Source organism: Vanellus vanellus (assembly GCF_965231255.1).
Source record: "Vanellus vanellus genome assembly, chromosome: Z".
In the NCBI taxonomy this organism is placed as follows: domain Eukaryota; kingdom Metazoa; phylum Chordata; class Aves; order Charadriiformes; family Charadriidae; genus Vanellus; species Vanellus vanellus.
Window position 1 is genome coordinate 60160677 of NC_138908.1, and position 22432 is coordinate 60183108.

General features: G+C 37.1%; 1 protein-coding gene and 1 long non-coding RNA gene across 2 annotated transcripts in view; one reads left to right on the forward strand and one right to left on the reverse strand.

Moving 5' to 3' along the window:
• Positions 1–22432, forward strand: part of FCHO2 (FCH and mu domain containing endocytic adaptor 2) — a 95208-nt gene that overhangs the window by 65648 nt on the left and 7128 nt on the right. Inside the window, exons 13-22 of the mRNA XM_082497907.1 lie at positions 2054–2223; positions 2783–2794; positions 3196–3220; positions 3952–3994; positions 4693–4787; positions 10582–10685; positions 12745–12874; positions 17108–17219; positions 17838–17993; positions 19550–19682. Of these exons, the coding sequence (XP_082354033.1) occupies positions 2054–2223; positions 2783–2794; positions 3196–3220; positions 3952–3994; positions 4693–4787; positions 10582–10685; positions 12745–12874; positions 17108–17219; positions 17838–17993; positions 19550–19682 (980 nt within the window). The remainder of the gene's footprint in view (positions 1–2053; positions 2224–2782; positions 2795–3195; positions 3221–3951; positions 3995–4692; positions 4788–10581; positions 10686–12744; positions 12875–17107; positions 17220–17837; positions 17994–19549; positions 19683–22432) is intronic.
• On the reverse strand, positions 15877–21580 carry LOC309683595. Its single transcript, XR_014270221.1, has 3 exons — positions 21560–21580; positions 19296–19346; positions 15877–16117 (listed from the first exon to the last, which is right to left on the reverse strand). It is a non-coding gene; the product is annotated as an uncharacterized lncRNA (long non-coding RNA).

The following is a 22432-nucleotide window of genomic DNA, read 5'->3' on the forward strand; positions in this document are numbered from 1 at the left end:
GCTGTTTCTAATTGGTGCTTCTAGCTTGTATTGTCTTTTTAATAATAGCTTTGATATGCAGAATAGATTTTTGTTGTGAGTCATTTTTTATGGACCCTCATGATTTTTGTCTGCTCTTCCTTTGAAGGAAAATATTCTTGTCTTCATTTTTCCCCCCATCAGAAACAGAGGGAGGCTCTACTTAAGAGCTGGGAATAATTGCTGTAGATCTAAGCAAGCCTAATATGTTAGCAAGATTGCTCATTTTTGGAAATGTGTTCACTGAATTCACTGAGTACTGCAGGTAAAAGGTAAACTTACACTTTGCAATTACGTTAAATTGTGAGAACTTTAAAGCAGTTAACAGCACCTTAAAGTGCGCCAATCCATCATCACACCTTCTCTGTTTTCATCAACTTAGAATAGTATTCCTCTATTGCCCCCAATGAAGATTCCCGTACCGATAAAAGCAGTTCATGTTATCTCCTATTTAGAAAATTGATATAAAAGGGAAAGACTTTTATCCAGTTCTGAGAGGGGTATTATTTCATGCTTTGCATGCATTTATGAAAGGGAGAGAAGAGTGAACAACATTCATGCTTTGTAAATGATTCATCTGGGCATCCTTCTCTACATTACCCTTTTTGTTGTGAAACAAAAGAAAAGGCCATACATTCAGTGAAAAAGCTCAATGATTTGCAGTTCCTGACAGCCAGGTGGTACTTCAGCTTTTGAAAATCTTGACCTGATTCAGGAAGTCATCAGTTCCCATCTTCTTTTCCTCCCTTAGCCTCCAAGAGTGGATATTTATTCTGTTGATGGGAACTCTTGAGATGATTTGTTGGAGGACATTATTTTATGACAATGGCAGTCAGTCTTAATAAGGCCAGTCTTAGTGTTGGAAAAGCACTTTACAAGAGCTGCCTGATTCTTAGGAAATAGATCTGGAAACTCAGTGATAACTTTCAAAACAAGAGATCTTTTGATGAAATCAAAAGCAACTTATCTTTGAAACTTTATTTTCTAGATATGATCCATTTTGAGGTTCAGATAGGCTAAGATGAAGACATTTGACTTTTTCCTCACCATGACTCAGGGATTCTTTCTGTTGAAATGGATTTGGAATGTCTTTAAGGTTCAGGTTTTAATCTTTCTCAGGAAAGCATTTGAAGAGATTTAATTCAAATGACTGGCATATTTCCAAGTGAAAATAATAGAATTGAGGTATAGAATATGTACACTACCCCTAGGTGGCACAAACCTTTTGTTTAAGTAGAGGAAAAATTGCAAATTCTTTCTTGTCAAATCAAATGCATCTTTTAAGGCTTGGCATAGGCCTTTCAGAGCTTTTGTTCAATGCAGCTCCTGTGCATATGAAGAACCAAGGCTAAATTCAGCTGTATATTTTGCTTATTTGGAGGGCTGAGTTGTCATTGTGATTTCTTTTTTGCCAAGGGTGACAGTGCTTTAAGCAGCTGACATTGTTCAGTGTACTGTGCAACCTTCTGTGTAACTGGCATCCCTTCTTGCAAAGTTTTCAGTGCCACTGCAAAAGGGGCAAGTAACAGTGGCTGCTGCTGCTGCTGTTTCCTCTACTATTAATGCTTGGGCATGGGTATTCCACTGCTAATTAAAAAAGCTAGGGTTTTCCTTCAGTTGTTTTAAAAGGATTTGTACTTTTTTCATCCATGTGTTAGAATCCATGGTTGACTCTTACAAATCATACATTTAACATGCAGAAGTGTTGCTACTGTAGATTCTTTAATTTATCCTGATGCCTTCAAATATGCAGTTGTTCAGTTAAATGACAGATATTGTAGTTGTTCAGTTATATGTGCCTTTCAGGACAGAATACCTTTATGAAGGTAAATGGAATATAAAAACTAAATTTTAACTCTTTGAGTTGTGAATTTTGGACAGTTGATAAGTTTAAAGCGTATGCATAGGAGCACAAAGAGGATATGCAGCATTGTTTATCTGTGTTGTTGACTTAATATGATCATTTAGTAAAGCATAATTATGAAATGGATTAAGCAGATGAATTTGAAGTATTTCCACCTTAACTGAAAAAAACATACCAAAGAGAACGATTTCAGTTCATCCAGTGATTCTGACTCTGAAGATGATGAACCCAGGAGGTTCCATATAGAAATAAAACCTGTCCAGCCAAATAATAGCTCCATGCCTTCCTTGGATGAATTAAAAGTGTCTATAGGGAACATCACTCTTTCTCCAGCAATATCTGTAAGTTATTTTGTTCCTTGTATTTTTAATGCGTAGAAGAGAAAAGTAGTAAAGAATCTTTACTGTAAACATATATTTTACTGTTCAGAATTTATTCTAGGTTCAAGTTCAATGATTTTTTTTATCTTGTGCACTAGGTCATCTTTGGTACACTTTATCGCAGTGTACCATTAAGTAATTCTCCCTTCTCAGATTTAAACTTCCCTTTGAGTCCTGGGGAGCGCTCGGTCCTTGTCTTTCTGTTGTTGCCACCAAAAGACATTTGAATACATTGTGTGTAAAAGCTGAGCATGGCTTTTAACATAGTTTACTAATTAGTATTCAATGATAATGTGGATACATGTAACATTTACATTGCAGCTTTATTGATGTATTCTGCCAATCCACAGAATGATCCTTGGTATCGTGAGATAATATAACAAATAAATAGTATTAAAATATGCTAGTACAATATTCAGATCTGAATAAGAACAGCTCTGATTTTAAGGAAAACATTGGACATAACATATTAAAATGTTATATAATTTTTCTCTCTTTTTCCCCCACATTTTGAAAGCAGAGACACAGTCCTGTAAGTACAGAATGGCTTTTTATTCACATTTTTAGATTAAAAATAAGTAAGTGTAGTATGTGAGGGGAGAACCTTAGGAATGTTTCTTTTCATATATACCATGTGATATATAAGCTGTTTAATTTTACTGCCCCAGCCTGTAAAGGGATTTAGTAATACTGCTGCCTTTGTCAGCACTACAGTGTTTATTCCTGCCTTTTCTTACTGGTGTGGCGTGTGTACACTGGTTGCTCTGTCCTGGCTCATGTTCTGGTCTTCTGCAAGCTCAGGCTGTTTTGCATGGCATTGAAAGCAAAGTATCTCATAGAACGTTGAGTGGAAATAAGAACCCTGAGACTAATAAGTGTTTTATTTGACAGCTGGTGAAGGAATTTATTCCTAATTTTTTTTTTCTGTTTCAGGCACAAATGAATCGAAATTCATCCAGTAAGTGTGGATCTTTAACTTTTAGTCTATTTATGGTAGTTTTTTAACATAGCATGAAAATAGATTTTTTTTTAATTGTTGAAGAAATAGATTTTCTAAGTATCTGTATTTTAAATAGGAAAAAAATACTTCTCTTGTCAGTTCTAGATACCTCTTCTTTTTCAATATACTTGGCTGTTCCCTATTCTGGGAAACAGATGAGGCTGTCTGTGACAGTGATAAGGAACACATCCAAGAGCCAAAGTGGGGGCCCCATGGAAAAGACTCCTGTGCAAGTTCTTAAAACTCTTCCACCCTCTCAAGTTTAGGATGATCCACAAACCAGCAAAGCACAGTCTCTCTGTTTTATAGTCAAACACATAAAATGTGGCCATGGAGATAGAGGACCAAGCATTAGTCTCTATCCTGTAGGGTTTTTACAAGGGAAAACCAAGCCAGATTTGCTGAAAGATAATATTGATGTAAACAGCATAATTTAAGGAGGAAATTTCAATTGAACAACACTTCCTCCCAAAATGCATTGCTCTGTGTAGTCCTCTCCTATTAGAAGGTATTTCAGGAGTATTTGAATTTATATTATCAGAAATAATGCATTTTCTCTTTTCCATTTTAAGAATTCATGATTATTTTCAAACTGCAACCATTAATATTTACTGTCTTTTTATAACGAAGCTGAAATTTTTATTTTAGAGTGTCACAGCTTTAGTGATAATACTATGTCTTTTGCTTAGGTGAAGAGTTAACAAAATCAAAGCTTTCTGCTCCAACTAATGAGTAAGTTCAAATTTAAAATCCTATCAAATGCAGGTTTGTGTCAATTTGGTCTTATTTTCATTTAATACTTGGAAACTCATTGGAAGTATCAGCTGATTGCTATTTTAAGTTGGGCATCTATCACATCATAAGAGTTAAGGAGTAATTATGTAACTGGAGGTTTCTATTCATTTGTTTTCCCCTTCTAATGTATTTGCTTCGTTGTGATCTGTCTCAATCGATATTTATAATTGTACAATCATAAAACTTTGGGTTTTTATTAAAATCTCAGTTTTTTAAATAAGGCAGGTTTAGTTTCTATCCTATAGTGTTTCATGGTTATTTGTTTAAGATTACAAGCCCGAAATTTGGACAGGTCTGTGTACATTGCTTGTATATGTATATACTGAAATAAATGGATTTGAAGACATATGTCTCCTTGAAAATGACATTCATTTAACTGACATTATGAAGTATGTCCACACACAAACTTGGACCAAAGTGTCAGTTCAGATAGTCTCCTTATGTGTAAATCAGTTTCTTGACCTGCAATTCATAAGTACTTTTTATTTTTAGATGCAAAGACTAACTAATAAAGAAGAATTTAGCAAATTTATCATATTATTTATTATGTTATTAGACTACTACTGCAGTTGTCATTTGATTTTTATGACTATATACATCTGTCTTTTATATTCCAATTGTAACTCTTAATATAGAAAAGGGAACAGTGACCTCCTGGCATGGGATCCACTCTTCAGCAGTTCTCTTGAATCATCTTCTTCAGCTTCCTTGGCGTCCTCATCCTCCTCGGGTAAAATATCTGACAGTAGAAAATGTTTTCTCTATATACTTCAGGATGTTCTGTTGCTGCTTTTTCAGTTATTGCAAGGGGACGTGCTTTGGCTATCAAAAGGAAAGAATTTTGTTAAGCAGTACACTGTCTTACAAGTAATACGGAACTGAGGGTGCAATACATCGGGCTTTCAAGCTTGGGAGCAAGGGGGAAGAGGAAACACCTTAGGAAAATTCTGTCTTGCTTCTGCCTTTTTTTATTACCTTCTCTCAGTTTCCAGAAAAATTATCACCATCTAGAATATAATCCTGTTTTTTCAGCTGGTAGGCCTGGCAGATTAAATGGAGGTTGTCACAGCAACTATGAGACAAGCTGAGCTGGCACTGTGAATATGGGTGGGTTTCTTCTTTCCAGGAAAGTCTGTTGAGCTGTGTAGTACAAAATCACCAACAACCTTTGCTGTGAGGAACTTGTTTCCTGTATGACACTATGATTCTGTTAGGACATGTGTGTGCTTAATCCAAGGGGAGCCAGATAAAAATAGCAGGACTGACACTAGGATTAAGGGGGAGTTTCTGGCACCACCTGAGAGCAGGAGTATTGGAAGGAAAAGGGTGGGCTGAGGAGTATGGGAAGGGGAGGGCAGATGTTGTATGGGCATTTTGGGGTGCAGGATTCTGGAGGATATTAGTGTGGGCAGGATACTGCCAGGCATTCCTGAAACCTGGTCTTTGGGGAAAAAAAAAGAAATCACAACAACAGTCAGTATTGATTATTATATTGAAAAGGGAGAGGAGATGGAGGCAAAATAGCATGAGTGAGTATGTGCGTTGAAGGGGCTGCGAGCAGAAGATGTTGAGAAATTAGGTCAGAAAAAGGAAGGAGAGACTGAAACAAAAACAGCTATTACGTCTATATTAGGGCCTGCTTACTAAAAGTATTTGTATAAATTATTTATTATTTATGTTGATTATCTCAGGAGATTTAAAGCAGACTCTACTATTTACTAACAGTAGCAGATAAGCTGTTTCCATAGTTCTTTTCAGTCTACCTACTGCGTATCCAACCCCTCCTGTCTTAATGCAGAGACTCTTCTACTCCCACATGCCTGAGAAAGGAAGTGTTCATTGTTTCTTTTAACTAGGTATTCCTATACCCAAAATGATAGTAGACCTAACCTCTTTGTTCACGATCATGGCTTTCTAGCTGTTTTCCTCTGTGCTTTAACATACAGATTGAAGAACAGTAAGGAAGAATACATTTATCAATAGGGGAACCCTGCACGAGTAGCGTTAATTTTTCTTGGCCCTAGTAACGTCCTTTTAGCAGCAACCAGCATTGCTATGTAACCCTTTGTGCTTTAAGTGGAACTTATTTTTTCCCTAAAAATCCATGTTCCTTAAAAGTTACATTTTTTAATAAATCTATCTTATGGAAATCATTAGATTTTCTCTTCCTCAGTTAGGTAACCAGTAGAGATTATTGGCTAGTCAATCCAAATTTGTAACATATTTAAGGATTAATTGTATAGAGATATCTATTACTGGAATATGCTGAAAAGAAGTGGTACTTTCTCGAAATAGTGTGTTTTGCTGGCTTTAGTCTGGTGTTGGAGTCTGTAGAAGACAGAGGATACTTAATTTGTTGTGCTGGTTGTTGTTACTGTATCCAGTTTTTTATTCCTAGTCCTGGGTGGGAAGTCAAAGCAGGTTAGGAAACGTTCATACAGTCCCTCCTGGGAGCAGAATTGTGGCGAAAGCAATCCCTGTCTGATGAGTAGCAGCAGGTAATTGGGATCTGTAACATCCTCTGTAGCCATATCTGGGAGGCAGTCATCTATGTGAGCCCTCATACCTCAAAGAGGCTTATGCACAGGGCCCTGCATTTCATCGAAATCGGTGGCATATAGCATCCTGTGAGCCTAAGTCAATTTTAGATATATCACATCTGTGCCTTGGCAAACTTTATCTGCTAAATAACTATTTAAAGGATTGTTGTTCCAGGAGTTAACTAAGGTATTTACACTTGTGAAATGATGTAGAAAGTGAGCGTTCTGAAGTATAACAAATTACTAATGCATTTGGGAAACACAAGTACTGGATCAATGTAGGTCATATTGTTGTTTAAGTCAAGTTCTGATGCTCACTAACCTGCAGCTTAGTTCTAAAGACTTTAAAAAATACATAGCTTTGATCTGATTGTATTTTCCTTTAAGTCAGTGTTTTATCTTCAACTTTACGGTTAATATAGGTAAACTGATGCTTAAAGCTTTTGAAAATCTCAATCCAAAACTTTAATTAAATAAAATAGTTGTTTTCTATACAGCACATCTGCATATCATGATGCAGCATGTCCCACAGATTACTTTTTACTGTTAAAACATTTCTTTAGATACTGTTTCATAACTCTATGTTAATCATTGAACACTTAAAGTACCATGGTATTTGAGCAGACAGTGGTTTATGCAGCACAGAAGTAAATTTTGGTTATCCATGAATAATCCTGCTTTTTTAGAAGTTTAAGCTAACGTTCTTATCTTGAACAAACACAACAGACATTTTTTAGCCAGCTATTGATATTGTAAAAATGCTTCTTTTTATTTATCTTCCTCATTTCCATCCATATGTATTTTTAAAAGTGTTTTGAACATTTCCACATTACTTATTGAATAGGATTTATAGTACTCTTTTAAAGCCTTTGAATGATACTTAAAATATATGTTAGAAGGGGAAAGCTGTGTTAAAACTCTGTTTATGTGGGCTTAGGGAATGTACTTGTTCATGGTAAAAGGACCACTGTAGAGAGGACACCTGTGCTTTTGATCTGAACTTTTAAACGTGTTGATCTCTTTTTTTTTATTCTGTATGTCACTCTGCTGTTGCTCCTAGCTTTGCCAATCTGCAAGACTTTGAGAATTGACTAAGCTTCCATTTTCTGTTTCTGTTGTCATCTACTGCAAGAGGTGACAGCCAAGTGCAGGGAATACTTGTAGAAAACTCCTGTTTTCCAGCAGCCTGAAGACTATAGGATGAGAGAGGAAATAAAATGGGGTGGATGGTGCCTCATACATGTAGTTAGTTACTCACTGGATACAGGTTGATACAGACAGAATAACATCAAACAGGATCTCATGACTGCATTCTCTTCATTCATTCACAGGACAGCCATTTATGTTGGGTCTTCCCATTACAAATGTTAAGGGTAAGAGGATAAAAACGTTTGGAAAGAACAGGATAGGATAGGTTTGATTAAATAACTTTGAAAGAAATGAAAAGCAGAAAGCAATGGAGAGAAAACAAAAATGGAGTAGGACACAAGGAGAAGACAAAGATGGGAGGAAGTTAAACCATGACAGGGAGGAAGTTAGAGAAATAAGGGAAGTTGTGAGAAGTAGGGCCTTAAGTGGAAAGAAACACAACGAATTACTTTTTGGCTTGCTTACCTAAAAAATGGAAAATTACATGGTTGGCACTATGAAGGAAGTACACGTGATATGTTGCTGGTTTTTTTTTCTTTTACTTGTAAGTGGTGGGATTTTTAGCCTAGTAGAGCAGTTGTTTTTCATGCCAGTTAGTAATCCGCATGCAGTGGATATTGAATACTTTTTTGAATATTGAAATTTTTATCTTTTCAGTGTTGGTCCTAGTTTCAATTCTTCCCTTTTCCTTCAGCTACACTAAAAGAGCACAATAGGAGCTCCTCCTCATCTACCACTGATTTGCCTGGGTGTAGAGTATCTCAGTCTTTGCTTGGACACCAGACAGATTCTGGGTCTACAAGCCCATCCTCACCAGACTTGACCATTAGCACTTTGTGCAAATCTGGTGTTACAGCAGCGCCATCAGAGAGCACCAGTACTTTATCCTGTGTTTCATGGTCTCAGAGTCAGTGGATTTCCTTTGCTGATGAACTTACAATCAGACACACAAGCACAAACAAGGAGCCCCAGAGATTGCATTTTAAAACTGAAAATGCCTGCCTTGCCTCTTCTGCTTTGCTTGGGAATTCTTCCAACAGCTGTGCTTCTGAGGATCAAAGTGACCTTTTCAATAATACTATATGCCATGAACAATTATTCATTGAAGAAACTGGCACTGCTGCTGAAATTTCTTCCGCATCATCTTCAGCACTACTGGATTATAGCTTAGTGTCTTCTTGTGCTCATACAAATAAGGGTATGGCAAGCATGCATTGTGTACTGCTCTTTGCTAATAACTGACTCCAAAAAGCAAGCTTTGGACTCATTTTTCTTTTTGTTATTATCGCTCACCTGATGTTAAAATTAACTCTTCTTACATAGAATGTACTAAACTGCTTGTTAGCACCAACTTCCTTGAAAGTTAGGACAATGAAGTAAGTATTCAGCTTGAAATAAAAAGAAAATATAAAATCATTCAGTTAGAGGCATTGCTTTCCCTTAACTAAGCAGAGCTTTGCTGTTCTAGAAGTAGGAATGTATTTTTGTGGGATGTCAGACAGCAGTGAGAGCTCAAAAGATTAAGTGATGAATTTACAAAAACAATTCTATTCCTAAATGGCTTTGTATAGATATTTGCAGATTAAATAAAGTTCAATAAATTGGATGTAAAACAGTTCCTTTGTAACACTGAATATTTTGAAGCATGGATGATATCACAGTAATGCTACATACTAAGAGGGCAAAGGAAAAGTGCATTTGAGTAAGTTTGCCATGACTTACTGAATACCTGTGGTACTGCAGCAGACTACTCAGTGCTTAGCATGCACTGTCGTCTTGGGGCATAATAACAATTTTAAAGGAATGACTGATATTTTAGAAGTTAATTTATCTGGGGATATTTGAGTTTGCAACTCATAAGATGGGTGTGGTCAGTGTTAGCCTAATTTCTTTCTTCTCAAGTCAGTGTTGAAACTCCCATACTTAAAACAACAGCAGAGTTATGCTGAATGCCTGAGAAAACTCCATACTTAAAAGTTGCATTTTAAATAGCATCAACTGATTTAATTAAAAAAGAACAAGTCCAGAATAATTTGAGGGAGATAATATGATGTGCTGCAACGACATAGTTATATATTTGGATTTCAATCTATTTTGAAGTTAATTTTAGATCTGGCGTCTTCATTGGATGGTAGCTAACATTTATTTTGAAATACAGCTCTATTCATTCTATTCAGAAAAGTGACTTTGTAAAAATGGCATTTTTGTATTGCTGCCACCATATGTTAGTTGTTTCTGGTAGGTTTAGAAGGACATGGGGGCAGTATTTATTTTTTTTACTGCTTTTTACTTCTGATAGCTTGGCTGAGGGGTAGTAAGGAGTTAGTGTGTTCTTACAATCAACAGAGTAATTTATCTGTTACACTGGCATATACTTATTGAAGTCAATGGGATTTCAGTGGACAAAATTTAGTGTAAACACTTATGCCATTGTCAGCCAGGACCAAATATGAATTTCCACTGAATTTTCTGTTTGTGGTGAGACAAGAAAACTGTCCTATATTCTGAGTTCTGAATTTTGAATATAGACTGTACACAAAAGGAAACTTGGGTAAAACCATCTTTTTGCATATGAACCTCCACAAATAGTTGGTATAAACTTATTTCAGAGCAATGAGAAAGCCCATGATGCCATTTTTAGAGTCACTTTTCATGGTATCACATGGCCCAGTTTTAAAAGCATTTATGATTAGTGGTAAATCTTACAAAATGGAGCTTGTAAAATAGGAACTTTTAATAGAAACATAACTTCCAGTTACTCTCTTCAAGTGAGTACAAATTTATGTTCGGTGTGACCTTTCTAATATTTATTTCCTTAAATTTGCTTTCTTTCAGCAAGACCCACAACTCCTCTTTCTGTAGGCACCATTGTACCCCCTCCAAGGCCTGCTTCAAGACCAAAGCTGTCTACTGGGAAACTTAGTGGGATTAATGAAATAGTATGTATTGATTGCGTTTTTTTCTAGTTCTCCAGTGCAACTTGATTTCAGATATACCATTCATTTACACTGCTACAGTGGAGTTACATTCCAGCCAATGTTCAAGGAATCACATAAGCAGATTTTCACTGTTGCCAGATAGGCATGGAAGTTGTTCATGGTAACTATATTCCTATAACAAAATAATTCTTGACAGAACTACAGAGGTCCAAAACATAATTTTTGCATCAGCTGAATGTTTTTAATTGAACAAATCAATAATTTGATAATAAAAGGATAGCATATGTATGAGATTTACGTTTTCAAAATGTGATATGCTAGCTAAGTTATTAACAAAGCTCCATTAATTTAGGGACATCACCAAAGCTTTGGGGAATGAATCGTATTAAGTACATCTTTATCAATCATGTGTCGACACAAGTAGCCCAGCTGTGACTTCTCCCCGCCCTCGGTGCTTGTTGATGGAGAAGCGGGTGGCAGATTGCAGCAGCTGCCCATCCGGATAGTGACAGGTTGCATGGTGCCTGCATCTCTGCTGACTGGCTGCAATGCAGGTCCACCTGCCGGTAGGGAATGTGGCAAAGAATGCAAATTCCCAGACAGCATATCAGACCAAGACGTGCTTAATCTCCCCTGTGAATAAGAGGATTCTTTGGGTTTCATTTGACTTACTGACTTAGAAAAATGTTACCGTGGTAAGATCCTCTTCCCGTCTTTCAAAGTAGCACGATATTTTCACCATATTCTTCATATGAACAAAATTCTGGTCTTATGCTTTGACAAAAGTGAAACTTTTTTAAACTGTTTTGCATTTCTGTAAGAAAAGAATAAGGTCAGAATAGAGTTTATTTTGAGATTCTTTTCTCAATCCAATGTAAAATTGTAGTAATTTCTCTAAGACCAAGGAATCTGTTCCTTATGTCATCATAATTAAAGAGAATTTAGCTGGTACTGTTCTGCTATAAGGTGTGATTCTGCATAAAGCTACATTCATTTTATACTGCTATTTTAGAAATCCGCTGTTATCTGGATACAAGTGGAAGATGGTCAGTTGTCTTCATTATATATAGATTCCTTTTACAATTCCCATAGTCTGTATAAAAGCCACATACGCAGCAACAGCCCTGATAGGACGAAAATTTTAATAAAAAAAAAAAGTCACCCAGCCAAAATAGATGCTTGAGGGGTTCCAGTATCTTTTAGATAGGTTGATCCCAAAATGATCTTTAGTTAGTTTAATATCTTAACAGTTAAATGAATCATAAGACCATCCAGAGATTTAGGATGGAAGGGACTTTTGAAGATCTCTAGGCCAACCTCCTGCTCAAAGAAGGGCCAACTTCAAAACTGCGTCAGGTTGCTCAGAGACATGCTGAGTTTTGAAAATCTCCAGAGGGGGAGATCTTACAATCTCTTTGGGCAGCCTGTCCCAGCATTTAACCACAAGGTTACAAGAAGGAACTTTTTCCCTAAGTTCAGACGAAATTTGCTTTGCTGTAGCTCTTGCATCTCTGAGAAGAGCCTGACTCCACCTTCTTTGTACCCCTTTTTAGCTAATAAAAGACTGCTAATAGATCCCTCATTAGGCTTCTGTTCTCCAGGCTGAACAAACCGAGATCCTTCAGCCTGTCCCTCTCTCTCATGTACTCCAGTCCCAACTATTTTAGTTGTCCTCTGCTGGACTCTTTGTTACTAGCTGTTCTTTAGCTCTGTAAATCCACATTTGCTGCACACATATACAGGGCTGTGGGCTTAGGTTCTGCTCCTATGTTATAGCAAAATTCTTGACAGGCTGCTACATAATCAAATATATTAGACTTAGCTACCCAGGCAAAAAATTAATGATAATTTATGAAATAATGGAATTGATTCCAATGGAAAAATATGGGTTCTCTGTTTTACACAAAAAAAATAGGGTAGATAAAACATTAAAGGAACTATGTTGAGAAACACTATGAAATTGATTTGGACATGAAATGAAGAACTCTTCTATTTACGGTCTTTTTTTCATCTCTGTAAAACCACTTTGTGTAACACTCCTGTAATCTCATTTTTTCAGCCTAGGCCATTCAGCCCTCCGTTGACCGCTAACTCAAGTCCACCTCCTGCAGCTCCTTTGGCACGTGCAGAGAGCATTTCCTCAATATCCTCTTCTGCTTCCCTCAGTGCAGCAAACACACCTACAGTTGGTAAGTTAAATTAACCATTTTAACTTACTTTAGAAATAGCATAATTCTGCAACTAGGTTCCACGTGTTAGGAAAAATATTTGTTGCAGTTAATTGTTGCATATGTGAGTCCAGTCTAGGTATTTCAAACATCCTTTGCAATACCTGCTTCTACGTGACAGTGAGAGACAGGACAGTGGATTTCATTAGATTAGACCATAGACCCAATCATGGTGTGTTCTTTAGAGAAATGTTTTTCAAAATTAGTATTCCATGAATTTTTATTTGGTATGCTTGTATTCGTCAAGCACAACGTGTTATGTATTTGTTCAGAAGATGTTATTGTATAGGTGCAGAAATATTTTGGGATACTGATAAATTTGAATGAATATCAATGTTCACAAAATTGAGTTCTTTTATGTTTTTTTCATTTTGTTTTCTTTTCCTATAATTGCAGTTTCCAAAAAATATGAAACTAATGCATCTTTTTCTTCAAGTTAGTGAAGTATATAAGCTAAACAGAGGTGTTTAGTAAAAGCAAAACAAACAAGCAAACAAAAAAGATGAAGATAAAAAGCAAATTAGTCTTCACATGTGCCACTAATTTCAGAAGGTTTTCTCATGTTTTTAAAGGAAAGTCCTTCAGTTTTGATATTTGGTTATTACAAATGAAAAGGAGACTTACCTGGGGGGAGGTTGTTTTTTTTTTCTTTTTTTTTAAAGACACTTAAACTTGTTTCTTTAGCAGAATTCAAGTACTTCATTCCTGAATTATTACCACTTTAGTCCCAAGTTAAATCAGATTCTTGAGTAAACACTCAGTTATCTGTGAATGTTACTGATGCCAAGGATTCCTTGCCCGGGCTCAGCAGCTCAGGAGAGCATCTGCACAGCTTCTAGTGGGAGGTCTGCACGGAAAGCAGTGCAGCTGTTTCCACCCTAAGCAGGACCAAAGCTAGTAAGATCTGCTCAGCCTTAGCTGCTACAGTTCAGTGTCCACCAGTTCTCAAAACGCTGAGAAGCGTCACAAAAAGGTAACTAATATTTTGGTTGCCAAAGTCCATCCAGGCTCACATCCTCAGGCCTCAGCACTGGTGCCAAGGAACCAAAAGTTGGTGGCAGCAGCATCAATAGCCCCAGCTCTGAGTGTGGGTGATGTTGGAGACAGTGACAGAGTGAAGTCGTGAGGTGAGGGAGGAGGTAAGGAGGTGTGTGCTGACACCGAGGTTATTAGCCTGGCCTAGCGAAAATAAACAAGGCCAGTTCCATCTGCACTGACTGTATGAATTAAATAGTCCTGGAGAGCTGGGAAGGACAGTGCAGACAACTGAATGACTTTGGGACATGAGGACATACACTGCGCTACTGTCTGTATTCTTTTGGCTTTTGCACAATTCAGTGTTTCCCTTACCCCATTTGTTCTGAATAATGGAGAGTTGACTCTAATTATCTTTTTTCAAGCAAATTTCAAGGCATGCATAATTGAATGTTTCTTTTATGCTTTAGCCTTATTTTAAATAGCGACATATTTTTATGTATATTAAATTTTTAACATCTCTTTTTGCTTGAAATATTTTGTTTTCTTGCAATGTTTTGTTTCATTTAAATGTAATAGAGGATGATCTTTTGATTGAAAATCTTCCTACAATTGAAAAGCTTTGTGAGACACCACCAGGTATTGTACTCAAAGCAGATTTACATGTTAACTAATCAACCTAATACACTACACCTAATAAAACTGTATTTCTTTTGAAACAAGTTCCAACTATTTCTAGTATCTGGCAGATACAAGTAGCTTTAAAAGTCGACTACTTAACAAGTTATATGTTGCTGAAGTCATCAAAACTTGATATAACTGCTTTTATATACCGTAATCTTTTGTCTATCTGACCCCTCCCCAAACAAGCTGAAACTTGGTCGTGCTTCTTCAGTTTGTCATTACTACTTTCTTTCAAGTAAAATGAATATATTTTTACTTTGACAATCCTTATTCTCATAAGACAACTAGCTAAAAATGTAGCTATATTTACATATAATACAAAACTTTGAAGATACACATAATAAAGGTAATCTTTTTTTAAAATAACTTTTATTTTTGTGACAGCCGTTTAGCTAATATTAAAATTGTGTGAATCATTCTTCCAAACTGAACTAAAACCATGCAATCAGGTTTATTTATTTGCCCTTTTTGATGACCAATGATGCAGTCTTTTATTCTGCAGTTTGGCAACCTCCTTGAGTGTGTCAGTGCAACTGTTTGCATGGTTGTGTCAAAGCTCGGCGGCTGTTAATGATGGTTAGGGCTGAAGCAGGTGACAGGGCATCAAAGCCAGTTTTGCTGTCACTGATGAAGGTGTTAGAAGTGGAGCCTCGAGCTGGGCTGCAGCCTCAGATGCAGCGAGGCCGCCTTGGAGCAGCTCTGTGACATCCCATCCCTGTGAAAGCTCACAGCAGGCGTGCAAAGCCCTGAAGTTGGATGTCACTACACTGCATTATGTTTTCAGCAGCAAGACAACAAAACGGTGATTTCCAGAGCTAGGTTAAGCAGTTATGTTTGTTTCAATGTATTGGTTTTTAGTAGAATGCATAGATTTTTATGAATCAAAGGGTGACAAAAAGTGAAGGCAGAGCAAATAAGAGAGAAGCTGTCTCATTTGTAGTCCCTCAAATACATCTCAAGCAAATGTATATACATATATTCATATATACATTTGCTTTAGTGTTTCCCCCAAAAAGTTAAAATAGTGTTGTTATTCCTAATAAATTCCACTCTTCAGTCAAGAAATCAGTATTTCTCTTTTACCAATAGGAATCTTATTTATATATCTGCATTACTCTGCATGATTTTCAAATATCAATAGAAAAAATATACACAAGGCCATTATAAGTAAAATATTTTTAAAATATTTAAATTTAATTAAAATATAAAATATTAAAAAATCATTTATACATCTGTAAACAATCTGGCCTAATTAATACAGGGTTACCTGCAATTGTTTGTTGTTTCTTAGTAAAAGACAGTAGAACACCCCATCAACTGTAGTGCCGTGTCCATTGAGTGCATATTTTGGCTTTGGTGGAGAATACTTCTGTAGTTCAGTATTACACCAAACAGAATTTCTGGTTGTTGATAATTCATTATTTTGTTGCACATTTGCTTCTGAAATCATGATTTCTGCATTCCTGAGACTACTGAGAATCACAGCTTTTATTGGTAGATTTCAGGCAGAGAAAGAAATCCTTGGAAACATGACCCATGTATTCTCTGAAAGAAAAAAAAAAACAACCTACTGTTCATATTGAAAAAATAAATAAATCAGTATTTTGTAGCCAGTATCATAATATTTCATTCATCTAAGAATTTTGGGGTTTGAACACTTGTGACTAGAGTATCACTTTAGATCTAAGGAGGCCTAAATGTTGCATTAAGATTGCTGAGAAGTATTCTGAACATTTTACTGCCTTAGGCAAGAAGTCATTGTGGAGAGCGAGGTATGAGGTCGCAGAATTAGACCACTCCTCTCTTCTACTCTCTTGTTGTTACTACTTCTTTTGCTTATCTCTGAATTTAAGGTCTAATATCTTATATTAGACCTTCTGCGAAGAACAAGGTCCCCAACTTCGTTTTTGCTTCTGAACAACCTCAGAAGGCACAGCATCTGCCTTGTGATGCACAGGATCTGTGTTGGCACAGGCATCTGTGAAGGCTTCTTGAACAATTTCTGCTTGGGAATTGTAATCTTTTTTGGCTGAAATAGTTAAAAGAATGTTCAACGCTTCATTTACGTGGGGTAATATTAATGTATTTGCATTTAAGTTCATGCATATTGTAAGTGAATTCTTTGCATTTCTGTGAGCATTTTATCATACTTTTTTCCATACAATAAGCATACAGTAGGGATTATTTTTTTAAAGTATTATGGTCAATGTCTAATTTCCTGTGGATCTGATGACTTCACTTTCATCAGTAGCCATTTTAATGCAGCGTTCCTTTGTCTCATATGTATTTCCTTATGTCTGTCCATTTCCATAATGTGATACTGATAGTCCTGTTTTCTTAGGCTGGTAAGCAGTGTTTTGTTGGTGTGATGTACTATGTTCGTGTTTTTCTACACACTTTTCAAGTAACACTTCAGATGCTACTGTGACCTTGACAGTGGTAACGTCTTTGTGAAAATTACAGATGTAGTCAACCATTCTGAAATCTATTGCTAAGCTTTTTGAAAATTAAACCTATACACTGTATGTATTCTAGGTGTTTCACGTGGTCCCAGCCCTGTCAGCCTTGGAAACCAGGACACCTTGCCTGTTGCAGTAGCCCTTACTGAATCTGTTAACGCCTACTTTAAAGGAGCAGATCCCACAAAGTTAGTTAAATAGTGAATTGTTTTGAATGTAATAAATTACAATGAGAAAACACACTGGTTTTACTTTTATTACTTGGGGGGAAAATGTATATACATTAGAGGGGGGATTCAAAGGTTTTTTTTTTCCCTAGTGTAAGTGACAACAGTGGCTTATTGCTCTATTGGCTTGCATCCCGCTAGGAGTTCATATATCCCTGCTTTACAAAAACGTGTTCGATGAGAACACTGAAAATTAGAAGGGTTTTTATCATAGTCAGGTAGGTGCTACATGTAAATTTGGGCAGCTAAAAGCACCTCATTCCCTGTGCCACATCCCTTGCTATGCTACTTAGGACTCGCCTAAGCATAGTTGTGCCATGTTTTCAAAGACTGAAAAATATCCACCAAGACTACTGTATGCTTAACCAGCTCAACTTTTTTCTTTACATATTTCATCTGACTTCCAAGTTGAAAGTGATAGTACATTGTCACAGTGCCACATTACCCTCATTTGAAATTGATTTTCTGTTTTTAATTCAATTCATCAGGTTGTAAAAGTACAGGGATCGCTTTAAAATGAGTATTAAAACTAGGCAGTTAATTAGCTGCAATAATACTGATGTTTTCATTCTCTTCTAGATGTATTGTGAAGATTACTGGTGATATGACAGTATCATTCCCAAGTGGGATTATTAAAGTCTTCACCAGCAACCCATCTCCAGCTGTGCTCTGCTTCAGGGTAAAAAACACAAGGAAACTAGAGCAGATTCTTCCAAATGCACAACTTGTATACAGGTTTTGTATTTTTTTTAATATAATAGTAAACTACATGATTTGTAAAATGTGAGGTTTCATATATGTAAATCAGAATTCTCTACAGTCTTGTTGATTTGCTTTATACATAATATAATTTCCTGAATTAATCTTGTTCAGGTCAGTTCTCTCCACTGCCAATATTAAAAATGTCAGTGATCACTGGACTTGAAACTTGTTCTGAGTATAACAGGAGCCATAAAAAATAGTTTGTAAATGTTGCTGTGTTTTTACATGCATTTTGTAAATTATTTCTTTATACTGTAGTAACAGTGGTAAGATTAAATGATGAAAGCAAATAGTAGGAGCTACTGCTACTCCTAATCTCATTTGTCACTTACTAGTGTATTTTTAAGCTGTATCATTTCTACAGTTGAACAGATCCATTACATAACTGTATCTGTCAGATGTGTAGCAGCATACTTGGGAGAATACTTTAAAAAAAAGTCTGCTGTTTGAGTAGGAAAAATGTTGACATCACAGTACTTGAGATCTTAAAAAAAAAACCCAAACAAACAATTATAAAAGCTGTAAATATTTAACAGAGATCTTTTTCAGCTGAGCAGTTTCTATTTCATTTATTGGAGAAATTATTTGAAAATGAGTTAAATGCTTTTAATGCTACATTTTTTAAATTACTGAAATAATGAAAGGATCAAACCATATGCATCCATTCTTTTGTATTTAATTGAATTTTGATCATTCATACTTAATGTAACGAATGATTCATATAAAATTAAATAATTTTTTGACATGACAGTTAATAACTGGAATGTTAGCAGAGCTGTATCCGACAGAGTGAATTATACTGAAAAAGTATATTTTGAAAAAACGTGAAACTGTCTAATATTCTTGTCTGAGTGCTGTAACACTTCACCTCTAATTAGAAAGGATGCATGTAATGGATATTTACAAATTTAAACCTGTATCGTAATAACTTGACTTTTCATCACATACTGAAAAGGATATAATTTTCTTGGTATTTACAGAGATTAAAGTTTTTAATGAGAGTGATATTTGTGGTGATGTCAGAATTTCTGATTTGAATTGCAGTCCGTTGTGGAGCAGCAGAAAGATTTTACTACTGGTTTCATTTATTTAAATTGTGGAAGGCCTCTGTAGTGAAAAGTAAATGTTTATCTATATATTTTACTGAAAATGGAAAAATGCACTAAACATTCCTTTTCAAACACCACTTTCATCTCCACCTCTCACGTACCCTCACAACACCTAATTGCATTTAAATTGTGGTTTATTAAATACAAAATCCAAATTCAGCATTACCTCTATCTTGTGATGCAGATCATCAGTGGAGGAAACTCACTGCTCCACAACCTGGAAGGAGAATTTTTACCAGATACAACAAGCAGTTATTTGCCTTAATATTTAGGAAGGTACAATTGTGTGTTATAAAGCATTAGAACAAATTCTTGTTTGAAATAGTGAAGAAGGGGAAAGATCTGATCTCAATTTTTCGACATCCAAAATAATAAATCTCAGTGTTGCTTTCTGACTCCTGCTTTTGTTTTTCTTTCTAGTGATCAGTCACAAAGTGACTCCAGTACTAAGGATTTTTGGATGAACATGCAAGCTATAACTGTCTACCTCAAGAAATTATCAGAACAGAATCCATCTGCATCCTATTACAATGTGGATGTTTTAAAGTATCAGGTAAACACTTTATTCCCTTTGGAATTTTTTGAGGAACTCTGGCAGATTTCATAACTACACAGAAATTAAAAGAATTGTTCTTTGCCTGCTAGCATGCAGATGAACTGTCATCCCTCATCTAGACCAATTCTGGGTATGTTTGCACTGCATAGGTTTTGCCCAGGTTTAGTCCATTCCTAGTTCATGTGTGCAAGCTTCAAACACTGCTTCTTTAGGTACTTGTTAGCAAAGCCCAATTTTTCTTGAATTTAGGGGGCTTGGTGGAGGGTTGTTTGAGTTTGTAGTTACAGAATCACAGAATCACAGAATTATCAGAGTTGGAAGGGACCTCTAGAGATCATCTAGTCCAACTCCCCTGCTAAAGCAGGATTGCCCAGAGCACATTACTCAGGACTGCATCCAGGCGGGTCTTGAAAATCTCCAGGGAAGGGGACTCCACAACCTCCCTGGGCAGCCTGTTCCAGTGCTAGTTGTGCTGTCTTTGATCTTGTCATTGCGTAAGTATTGGATGCTGTAAATGATGAATTGTAATATATGAGAACGTATGATGTTCTCACCTCTCACAACGTAATGGAACATCTCATCCTGGAAACCATTACAGGCATACAAAGGACAGGAAGGTGATGAGGAGCAGTCAGCATGGATTTACCAAGGGAAAATCATGCTTGACCAACTTGATAAACTTCTATGATGACATGACTGGCTTGGTGGATGAGGGGAGAGCAGTGGATATTGTCTACTTAGACTTCAGGAAGGCTTTTGACACAGTCTCCCACAGCGTCGTCATAGAGAAGCTGGCAAAGTACAGGCTGGATGAGCAGACACTTGTGGTGGATTGAAAACTGGCTGAATGGCCAGGCCCAGAGGATGGTGGTCAGTGGCATGAAGTCCAGTTGGAGGCCAGTAACTAGCAGTATACCCCAGGGATCAGTACTGAGTTTACAGTCCTGTTTAACATCTTCATTAATGATCTGAATGGTGGGGCAGAGTATATGTTCAGCAAGTTTGCTGATGACATCAAACTGGGAGGACCGTCTGGATACACCAGCAGGTCATTCTGCCCTCCAAAGGGACCTCGACAGGCTGGAGAAATGGGCTGACAGAAAACTCATAAAGTTCAAAAAGGGGAAGTGCACCTGGGGAGGAACAACCTCATGCACTAATTAATATATGCAGGGGGCCCCCCAGCTGGAAATCAGCTTAGCAGAAAAGGACCTGAAGGTCCTGAGGCACACCACGTTGAACATGAGCTAACAATGCACTCTTGCTGCAAAGGCAGCAAATGGTCTCCAGGGCTGTATTAGGCAAAGTATTGCTAGTAGGTCAAGGGAGTTTACACCCTCTACTCAGCACTGGTGAGGCCACACCTCAAGTACTCTGTCCAGTTCTGGGTTGTCCATTGTAAGAGGGACGTGGACCACAAAGATGATGAAGGATCTGGAGCATCTCTCCCATGAATAAAGGCTGAGAGAGCTGGGACTGTTCAGCCTGGAGAAAGGAAGGCTCAGGGTGGATCCTACCAATGAAGCACCACAGGCTCTTTCCAGTGGTGTCCAGTAACAGGACCGGAGGCAATGGGCACCAACTGAAAAACAGGAGGTTCCCTCTAAACATCAGGAAACACCTTCTTCCTGTGAGGGTGACTGAGCAGTGGAACAGTGTGCCCAGATGGGTGGTGGAGTCTCCATCCCTGGAGATACTCAAAAGCCATCTGGACATGGTTCTGGGCAACTGGCTTGAGGTGGCCCTGTTCAAGCAGGGGAGCTGGACCAGATGACCCCTGGAAGTCCCTTCCAACCTTAACTATTCTGTGAATCTGTGAGATGATGTTCTGGCTGTTAATTAAAAATCTGCATGCAAACAAAAGACAGACTTACCTCAAAGGGAGAACAGGGATTTACTAGGCCTGCATTGAAATGGTTGAACATCTGAGACAACTGTCTACATCAAAACACAAAGGAACCTGTCAGTCTGGCTATTAACACCATTGTAGTTTCCATATCTTCCCAATATAGTTTAAAATCTTGTCATACTGAATCTATAAAAAGCTTGTTAGGTACACAGAATTCCTGAGAACGATGGAAGGAACAAAACGTTTCTTTGGATTGCAGAAATGAGTAACGTGGAAGAATGATACCTATTTAGGAACTTAACCGTTGGGGAAAAATGAGGCTTTGACATACGGAAGCACTGGCAGATAGAAGAGGTTCTGGGCTGCCAAGGAAAGGCAAGAGAGGGCACGAGGACATAGAAGGTTCCTCAAGTAGACTAGGAAGGTGGTAGCACAAGCTTAGCTGCAGAAGCAGCAGTATCCAGCCCTCTTGCAGCAGGAAAATAATGCTTGGAATAGGTAAGAACTATTTGGAGTAGGTAATAACTATTTTGCTGGCTGCCTGTCCCATAATGACAGGTATTGCCCTCTGCTGCCGGCTGCTTGGGCAGCTGAACTGGTATGGTATACAACTGCTAAGGATTAAGTCATTTTGCCACAAGCATGGTTCTTATGTGAGGCAGAACACAAGACTAAAACAAAACTATTTTGACTTATAAAAGCCAGAACAGGAAGAAGCTTCATAGGCCAGAGAAGTTTAAATCTTTTTTTTTAATTAATTTAAAATTAAAAGAAGAGAAATTACTTTAGGCTGCAACAGTCTTCAGAATTCTGTGATTAAGGACTCAGAGGTCATTTGTTCTCTTGATCTTTTGTCAGGATTTAGAGTTATATTTGTCACCATCATTCCCTAATTCTG